This window comes from Rhagoletis zephyria, unplaced genomic scaffold (assembly GCF_001687245.7).
Source record: "Rhagoletis zephyria isolate East Lansing unplaced genomic scaffold, Rhagoletis_zephyria_1.1 Rzeph_scaffold_01292, whole genome shotgun sequence".
In the NCBI taxonomy this organism is placed as follows: domain Eukaryota; kingdom Metazoa; phylum Arthropoda; class Insecta; order Diptera; family Tephritidae; genus Rhagoletis; species Rhagoletis zephyria.
In genome coordinates this window covers 75,641-85,815 of record NW_016158376.1, presented here as the reverse complement: position 1 = coordinate 85,815, position 10,175 = coordinate 75,641, and the positions used below count along the sequence as shown (strand labels likewise).

Sequence of the window (10,175 nt, the reverse complement as noted above, 5' to 3'; positions counted from 1 at the left end):
TTTGAAGCGGCATCCTTACAATAAAATTATGTATTCATATAAAGTCCCTAAAATACACCAATAAAAATTTGGTGCTTTTCCAAATTCAATACTTGGCAACACTGCCTTTGGTCGATGCTTCCTCTTTTTCTTGTCGAGTTCGTCTTGCTCTCTCATTATGGTATATTTTGAAGTCACGACCAGTTGCCCTCAGCTCGATTGGCGCAATCTTGTATTCTATCATTCTTGTGTATGTAGTACAAACGAAAACAAATCCAATAAGCTGCTCGTTGATATAAATGCGAACTGTACTGATTGTGTTTGTCATTATGCGTGTAATTTTCTAGAGTAGTTTTGTGCTCTCGCTTTCTCCTTGTATTAACTCGTCCTTCGTTGGTATACTCTGATGAACATATGTGAGGATGATAGCAAGGCCAACTTATATAAGGTAGTGTTACAGGAGCAGTTGAAATTTTCGCCCGATGTTTCTTAAAGAAAGCCATAAACGTAGCGACCGTTGGTTCAACTCGGTGTTATTTTGCTCTAGATTGCACCGTTTGTGGGCCTGTTGAATGAATTTATGTCTTGGTTTTATGAAAGATCAAAAACTTTGGATTTTCTGGCAAGTTGTACAACTTATCGCTACATTAATGGCCATGTTGTACAAACTCATTTAATTTGCATTTATTTTGTACACTAAATAACCGAAAATGGATAACTCAGCCGAAACAGGTACGAGCTTTCGTTGAATTTATAAATGTAAGCTGAAACTATGAAATTGTAAAAATTAGATTTTACAATGAGACTGCTCGCAAAATTGCAATGTTTGTGGGCAAAACGTCCAACTTGATTGCGAATTGATTTGAACCAACGTTTTCGGCTTGCATTATGTCAAAAGGATGTGTTTGTTGTAATTCATTCTGTCATTTACTACCATTATGCGTAGGCCAATTTATGAAATAATTTCATGCGTTTGAGTAGAAACTGAATGAATGAACGCCATTTTATGATTACAATTAACGCGAAATAGAGTTTATGCAATTAGTTTTTACTCAGATCGATGAAATGATTTCGTGAATTGGACTACGGATACATGTGATACTTATGCTTTTAATTTATAAGGTAATTTTATGTTTTTATACTCTTGCTACCACATGAATACATATATGAATTCGTGATAAGAATATATGAATTCACCTTGGAAGATAGAAAGCGAGTAAGAGTAAATACCGAACAAAGGAATTTGTCTTCTTTCAACTTAAATAAATGCATTTTGCAAACAAAAGTGCGTACGTTACTTAGTGCCTTGGTAATTGCAAATTCGTAAGGATCAATTGATTGCATTTCAAACATTTTCATTTATTTGTTAAACATAGAATTACTTCCATTACAACCCGCTCCTATGGATGCTTGAAGCGCGAATTCATATAAGGTGGTTTTACCGGAAAATGAATAAATAAATTATATGTACATCAGAAAATTAATAAGATGAAATGAAATTGTTGTTTGATTTCTAACCAAACCTATGTATGTAACTCAATCGCCTAATGGTTTGCCGAACCGTAAACATATGTTTACACATCTATTTCGTGAGTAGGTACCTGGTACTCACACCTTTTTTAAGAAGTTTCACTTCTATCATGGGTACGGTGTTACACACGCATTTTTTTTAGATAATTTAATGCCGATTTCTTTTCTACCGAAAAATGCAACCTTCTCTTTGACCTGCTCATACAAACACTAAGAAGAGGGCGATGAGAAGGCAACATTTTTTGTAGAAACGAAATCGCCATAAATTTAAAATGTACTTAGGATGCTTAACCAATTCTTTGATTAATATATGCAAACAATACATCTAGAGTAAAATATGAGCATCAGGAGCATCTTCTAAATTTATACTTAGAAACGCAGAGTTTCACCTCTTTCGGCAATAGAAAACATTTTGGAAGGTGCCCCAAATTGTATCTCCGAAAAAAATCTTTTGGGCCACTCTAATGTAGATACATATTTATTTATTTTGAAACTGACATAATTAGTATCCACATTTTGTGCTTAAATATATGTTTTTTCACTTTCCGAAAGCTACCGCTAGATGGTAAGCCGGGGTGTATCAATTTTGAGTAAATTAGCGTCCTTAAATTTCGAAATATTGCAGTTTCCAGCATTTCTGAAATTTACCGTTATATGAAAAGCGGTCGTAATTTTAGTCCGATTTCAATAATTTTCCACGTTTTGCTTTTATGTGGCAAGCACAATAACTGTACCGAGTTTGGTATAAATTAGTAAAACGGTTACCGAGATACATATATGTGATCATAAGTGGGCGGTGCCACGCCCATTTTCCTAAATTTTACCATAAGGGTATTTTTTGGTAAAGAGTTGTTGCAAGCATCAATTTTGAATAAATTAGCTTTAATATTTCCTGATTTATCGAAGATTTTGTATTTCTCTAAATTACCGTTGTATGGGAAGTGGGCGTGGTTACAGTCCGATTTCGCCCATTTTCAATACCAACCTACCTTACGAACCTACCTTGGATTAACGGAAACCTACATACCGAATTTCGTTGAGATATATCAATTTTTGCTCGAGTTATCTTGTACACGGGAGGAACCCCTCTCTTCGTCAAAAGTCTATAACATTTCTTGTGGATATTATTCCGGCTTCGGTATCCAAAGTATTTTTGCACTTAACTCATTTCTGCGTTGGCGGCCTTCGGCCGCGCTTAGGGATTATAACCCTTACTAAGTAGAATTCTCCTTTCTGTGTTGCCGGGAAAGAGGGGCAGGCACCTCTTTTGTTATCAAGGGTATATAAAATGTCCCGTGCAAGTGAATATTCAACCTTTTTCAAAAACGCAAGTGAAAATTGTGACTTTTGGTCATTTTTCTAAGGTATCCCTAGGGAACCATAGGATCCCTAGGTGGTCGGGAGTAACATTTTTGTCAATGGCGGTTCATGCCCTCCCCAAAAAAGGTCGGAAAAGGTCCACTCCCCCTTCGATCACCATCTCTTTAACAACAACCCCTATTGGAAAACCAACCCATATAGTTATTAATTTTTCATATTTATTGTTGCTTTGAAAGAGATTTCTAAGATATCTTTGTTTGTTTGTACCTAATTAATGGTAATTTGTAACAATAAATTGCACCTAAAATTAATAAAAAATGTACTCCTTTCTTATGCCATGTACTGCTTTTTTCTATCGAAAATATAAATGTACTCCAAGAATGATAGAATACAAGATTGCGCCAATCGAGCTGAGAGCAACTGGCCGTGACGTCAAAATATACCAGAACGAGAGAGCAAGACGAACTCGACAAGAAAAAGAAGAAGCTTCGAACAAAAGGCAGTATTGCCAAGTTATGAATTTGAAAAAGCACCAAATTTTTATTGGTGTATTTTATGGACTCTATATGAATACATAATTTTATTGTAAGGATGCCGATTCAAATTAATAAAAATCAATGCTTCTTGCACAACGGTCGATTTCTTCTGGCATGATTGAAGATGCTGCACATATTTCGTTGTCGCTTATGATTGTCACTGGGCCATGATTTTGTTTAAATTTTTGTAAAAGTGCTTAGCACACTTACGATTGCTTTAAATTTGCTTCCATTTTTTTAAGATTTTCTAATTTGAAGTCTTCAAACTAAAAACAAAAGCACCAAGAACGCACCAAGCACAAAACTCAAAAATTTTCGCGTTTTGAATACTCAATAAATTTGTTGCGAAAAGCATGAAATTGGCAACAGTGAATGTAAACAAAAGTATATTATGACGTCAGCGATTGGGTGGATTCTGTCAAATCGACGAAAAGAGGGTTAGCGGTCCGCGAATGGCGCGACTTTTATTTTCTGGATCGTGAATGTACAGCTTTCTCCGTTTCAAAATCTGGCAACCCTAAGTACAACATTTAACATTAATTCGNGTTAGCGGTCCGCGAATGGCGCGACTTTTATTTTCTGGATCGTGAATGTACAGCTTACTCCGTTTCAAAATCTGGCAACCCTAAGTACAACATTTAACATTAATTCGTATTCCTTACTCAAAATTGCTGCATTTTTCTGTGTCCAGTTTTAGTTTTGATTAATTTAAACATATAAATATAAACATTGAGAAACTGAAAGCTGTAGATACAAATGTACTTATTCACACATAAGAAGCAAGAATGAGTGTGAATATAGGTAAATAAAAACAAGTTTTGACGTTTCGTCATTTTCCATGGTGAGTAACTAAACATAAGCTTATCATTTAAATAGGCACCCATAGACGTCGCTGATGTTTTTCGCCTCAACGCTTCTTTTGTATACTCAGTGTTTGTCCGCTTTTATATGTATTTCTTCTAGCAGCATTCTTTTTTCCCAGTTTCTTTCTCTCGCTAATATTTTTGTTCCGTCAAAGTCAAATTTATGTTTGTACGTGATAGCATGGTAAGCGAGTGCACTTTTTTCGATTCGTTGGTTCACCACATCGTTATTGTGTTGGTTTAATCGTTTATACAATTGCTGAGAGATAGTGTCTTTGTAGCTTCTCTTTCTTTGACAATCGATGCAATCAATTTGATATACAACGTTCCTCTCTTTTTTGGCTGGAATGCTATCTTTTACTTTGTTGAATAGTTTTCCGACGTTGTTATTGTTTTTGTATGCGAACCGAATGTTGTCTGTGTATGTTTGGATTGCATACCCGAAAACAACACTTGATAAAAAACAACAATAACAGTCGGTAGGACGCATGAACGAAAGACACAAGATCACGCCTTCCCGAAAGAAAGAAAAAAGTTATTTTCTAGCTGTTGAAATCTCGACGCCATCTTTGTTGGAAGAAGTAAACAACGAAGAGAACAAAAAAACCGCGTAATTGATGAACGCATGAATAATCATTTTTATTATGCAAATTCTTCTATAAATCATGTCGTTGTGTTAAATTATTCTGTACCTTTTGTGTGCACACGTTGTTACAAGTGAAAATTAAGAAAATTGCAGTAAAAAGCCACCACCAAATTGTAAACAACGAACAAATGTAAACAAACGGCTAATGTCGCCCAACTTTTTTCCTAAATGCGATTATGACGGGCTACTAAGAAGAGGGCGTGATCTTGTATTTTTGGTTCATGGGTAGGACGCATGAACCAAAAAGACAAGATCACGCGGGTAGGAGAGTAGCCCGTTAGAATCGCATTTAGGAAAAAAGTTGAACGATTTTGACATTAGCCGTTTGTTTACATTTCTTCGTTGTTTACAATTTGGTGGTGGCTTTTTACTGCAATTTTCTTCATTTTCGCTTGTGACAACGTGTGTACACATAAGATAAAGAATAATTTAACACAACGGCATGATTTATAGAAGAATTTGCATAATAAAAATGATTTTTCATGCGTTCAACAATTTCGCGGTTTTCTCCGTTCTCTTCGTTGTTTATTTCTTACAACAAAGATGGTGTCGATATTTCGGCAGCTAGAAAACCACTTTTTTCGTTCTTTCCTTCTCGCGTGATCTTGTGTCTTACGTTCATGGGTAGGACGAAACTTAATACCAGATTTGTTAACCAACTCTGTAGTGACTGCTTCTGCATTCCTGCGATCAATCTTAACCACTTCCAAAATATTTTCAATATGCTGCCCAACGGCGATGAGGTCTATTGTCTTCATTTACAAAATGTTTGCTGTAGGTTCCAGCAAAATTGAGTTTCAGCAATTGCCATTAAAGGAATTATGAACATCGGCCTTGTTATAGCAGCACAAAATTGATACGCAGACTTTCTTGTGGAGAAGTTTCTCTCCGTTGACAGCCTTTCTAAATCTTCTACAACTTCAGCAAAATTTTCTGAAAATTTCCTGATAGCCTTATATTTTTCCGACCATCTTATTTCACACAAACGTCTAGGTCATTCACAACAAGTTTAAACGGAAGAGGAAGTCGTCGGCTTAGAGTGTAGACCTGCTAAATCCGTTTTTTGGCAAAATTGACCTTTTGATGCAGTTCGAAGGAGTAGGTGATTCCGCAGTTGGCAAGCAAAAAAAATACGTCAATATAAAAATATAATTGTCAAAAATTGTTTGATGAGTAAAGCTGCTATGAACAATCAGTTCAAATTCAACTGCTAAATCCAACATATTGTGCATCTGTCGCTCGATTATTATTATAACTTAGAGTATTACTTTATGCGTTTAAGTCAAGGTAATAGCCAGCAAATAAGCTTTAATTTTTTATATCTCAAGGAAATTATTGTTACTTGTTGAACGAAACAGAAGGAAGATTAAATGCAGAAGAGCTTTCCAGCGTGTAGGTAGATTTGATAGAAAAAAAATGTAGTACCAAATAATAGTTCCGGGGAGCCAATTACAGTAATTTTTTATAGCGACGAATGCACATATCAAAACAGAAACTGTATTATGGCTAATGCTTTGTTATCCACAGCTATAAGTAACAATATCATTATTGAGCAAAAGTTTCTTGAAGTAGGCCATACCTAAATGGAAGCTGATTGTATCCATTCCACTATCGAACGAGCACTTAAGAAAATAGATATCCATGTTCCTGCAGAATACATTAAAGTATGTAGATCAGCTAGAAAAAATCCAAAACCATATGACGTAACTTATCTTAGTAACACGTTCTTTAAAAGCTTTAACACAGTTCAATTCTTTAATAGAATTCGTCCCGGTCGCGGCAAAGGTGCTGCTAAAGTAACTGATATACGTACCCTACGGTATACACCAAGTGGCGACATACATTTCAAACTAAAATTCTCCAACGAATGGGAAGTAATACCGCAAAGAAAATCCTCAGTAGCTGTTTCCTTGCCGTTTTCTCACCTTCCGAATTTATACGAGAGTAGGCGTACGATTGCTCGCAGAAAGTATGAGATCTCCAGTATTTCAAACGATTACTTCCTGAAGATTACCGCGCCTACTATGACAATTTACCTCATGATTGAATAACATGTATTATACTTTCTGGCATTATTGAGTTCCTACTTAAATTATCTTACTTTGTACTATTAATTTGAGAGAGAAATACTTCACGTATAGTTACTAATATATGTTTTATAAACTGCCTATTTTTGTTGCAATAAACGGAAGAATAAATTTGTTGTATTATTTTATATATTTGATTGTTTTTATCTATGGAATCCTATTTTAATTAACATTTAAATTGAGCTCGTAATCACAAAAAATAAAATAGAAACAATTTTATTCATACAAAAAACCTGCTAAATCCACTTCAATTTTGAAAATACAAAAACTAAAACCTGCTAAATTAGAAATTCGCCAATAAAACCACAAAAACGTATTTTTTCATTCGTTCTGGATTAGGGCCATAGAACGTCACGCGATTAACAAACTATATGTAGGATTTGCCCTTTAGACTAAGAGTTAAAGATATATTTAGTTTTTTGCCTCTACAGTAAAATATGTTTTTTGGTCGTTAGCAGGTTTACACTCTAAGGCGACGAAGTGTTTTTCTCGTTGGGTTTTTTTCATCCTGTTCATCACAGAAACTCAAATGTGCATTTCATTTAATTCTGTACCAATACCGATGTGCTTACTTTTTGGTATCAACGATGAAAAACGTAGGCCTTATGTGGGAATTGAGAGCTTAATTACGAATTCGATTACGCATACAATTTTGTATTTTTTATATATGGATTTTTTGAAATTGGATTTAATTACTTATTGCTAGGCTTTAGTCTTAAGCGGATTCAATAAATAAAGTAGCACAAAAATATCTGAATTAGAAAAGTGTTTTCTAACAGCGCGCTGCAGCGGTTGACTCTCGTCCATTTGTGTTATAACATTGGAGCGCACACAAAAGATTAGAGCTCGGGCAAACACTTAGCAACAGCGTAAGCCCAAAAAAAAATATTATTATTATTGTTGTTAGTTATGTACTTACAAGCTTTAAAAAAATCAATTATCTATAATTTTTTTATTTTATTTCTTCAATTTTTAGGCAATACTCCAAGCAAAAGCAATCCATCAGCGCCTCATACGCAATCAGTTCAGCCACAATCACAGTCACAGCCACAAACCCAGCCACAACCGTTACAACCACAACCCTTACAACCACAACCGCTTCAACACCATCCGCTACAATCACAACCGTTACATTCACAACTTCCAAAAACACTACAAACACAACCACATCCAAAGCTAATGTTACAAGCACCTTCTATGCCACCAGCAGACCATTTAGCACAGCTACAACAGCAATCTTTACACCTACCCATGTCCATGCCAAGAGGTTTACACAAATAATTTTTAAATTGACATTTACCTAAATATTTTCTAATCGTATAAGATAATAATTTAGTGAATCAAAACAGCAGTGTTTAATCTGTACAATATCGTAGAAAATACGTATGTTACGTTATTTTTATTTGATTAAGTATATTTTTAAAAAGGTAGTTAAGAGCATTGCTTACATGTCGTTTTATTAATTTGTGCCGCTTTTTAGTTATTGAAAAGATTTAATTATATAAGAAGTAATTTTACAAACACTGTAAAGAATTAGATCAATATTTATGCAGATTTGTCTACATAGTATATAGGTGCATAGTGGCCAGAAGCCGGATTCCGACATTCGCCGTCGCTAATTTTGATAGCCAAAAATCTCTTAAAGAATAGAAGGTGCGCCAAACAACATGCAACATTTACTTATATAAGCCACACACTGCCAGATTTGGCTGATTACTAATGTGACCAACCGTAATTCCTTCGGAAGTGCAGTACTTCTTTTTTCGCTATTGTACTTCGTACTTCGAAGTACAGTCAAATGTATTTCTTTGCAATATTTTGTACTTCAGGTCCAGTAGTTCTCCGATCTTCTGGACGATCGTCACATGATCTGGGCGATAAATTCGTTTAAACCATTAAAGTCGCCGGGAACCAATGGCATCGTACCTGCGCAGCTGCAAAGGGCTCTGAAAGTGTCGTGTAATTGGTTGGATCCTATTTATGCGAACTGCAGGAGGCTTGGAGGGTAGTCAGTTTTGCGTTCGTTCCGAAGACCGAAAAAAGTTCTCACGTTTTCCTCGGGATCTTAGGGCTATCAGTCTCTCTTCGTTTTTGCTAAAAACGCTAGACCTGTACATAAGAAACGCGATTCCTTGTGACTGTCTTTCAAGACCTTAATATGCTTATTGCAAGAAAAGGTAGGTGAATATCGCCCTGCACACATTGATTACGTGGTCAGACAAAGCCTTCAGGCATAAGGATTATGCAGTAGGGTCCTTCGTCGATTGCCTCTGGAGTGGCATTGTTGAAGGCCCCCTCGATATCGACGAAAGCCGCTACTACATAATCTTTATGCGCGAAGGCTTTCTCTGACCACTTTACCAATGTGTGCCACAACTTACTTCGTGACAGAACTGTCGCGTCGGAGTGGGAGAGCGCATTCCGTCAGCGCAGAGCAATAGGAGCACTCCACAAGGTGGTGTTCTCTCTCCCCTGCTCTGGATTGCGGTTGTAAACGACCCTCTAGAGCAGACATGGGCACATGGGCAAGCGAGCCCATTTCGCGGGCTTAATCAGGGGAAAATCATGGGCAAACATGAAGGGGCAACGAATCTCTCTAATACACGTATACCAATGAGAGCCACTGCACACGCATTCTGGAGTAAANTGTTGTAAACGACCCTCTAGAGCAGACATGGGCACATGGGCAAACGAGCCCATTTCGCGGGCTTAATCAGGGGAAAATCATGGGCAAACATGAAGGGGCAACGAATCTCTCTAATACACGTATACCAATGAGAGCCACTGCACACGCATTCTGGAGTAAAAGGCCCCCTCTCTCAAACGTACGCCACATACACTCGTCGTCATTTGACTAGCTCAACTTTTTAATCCTTAATCTGGGATCCCACGATTGCCGCAATACACCAATTATTGCCTCATTTTATGCCCCAATCGTGTGATTTCACAATACATTGACTCATGCGGCAATAGAGGCCGATATTGTGATTACTGTGCCCAATCAAATACGGCCCGTGTGCGGCAATCGTGTGATAGCTCGATTGGCAATCATGGGGCAATGAAAATTTCAAAATTGCGGCAATATTTATTGTATTCTTGTGCGGCAATTGAAGTGAACAATACACATCAATATTTAGGCTGTTTATTAATAATTTACTTTTTTGCTTCCTTATGTGTCCAAAAATCACTGAAATTAATATCCTTGTTTTCGGAA

General features: G+C 36.5%; 1 protein-coding gene across 10 annotated transcripts in view; it reads left to right on the top strand.

Moving 5' to 3' along the window:
* LOC108363510 (ras guanine nucleotide exchange factor L) overlaps window positions 1-10,175 on the top strand; it is a 121,150-nt gene that overhangs the window by 44,566 nt on the left and 66,409 nt on the right. The window contains exon 4 of one of the 10 annotated variants that reach the window (XM_017616897.1): window positions 7,938-8,692. The exons of the other annotated variants lie outside the window; for them this stretch is intronic. Coding sequence (XP_017472386.1) covers window positions 7,938-8,242 — 305 coding nt within the window. The 3' untranslated portion in view covers window positions 8,243-8,692. Of the gene's footprint in view, window positions 1-7,937; window positions 8,693-10,175 lie in introns of those variants that run through there. 10 annotated transcript variants of the gene reach the window in all.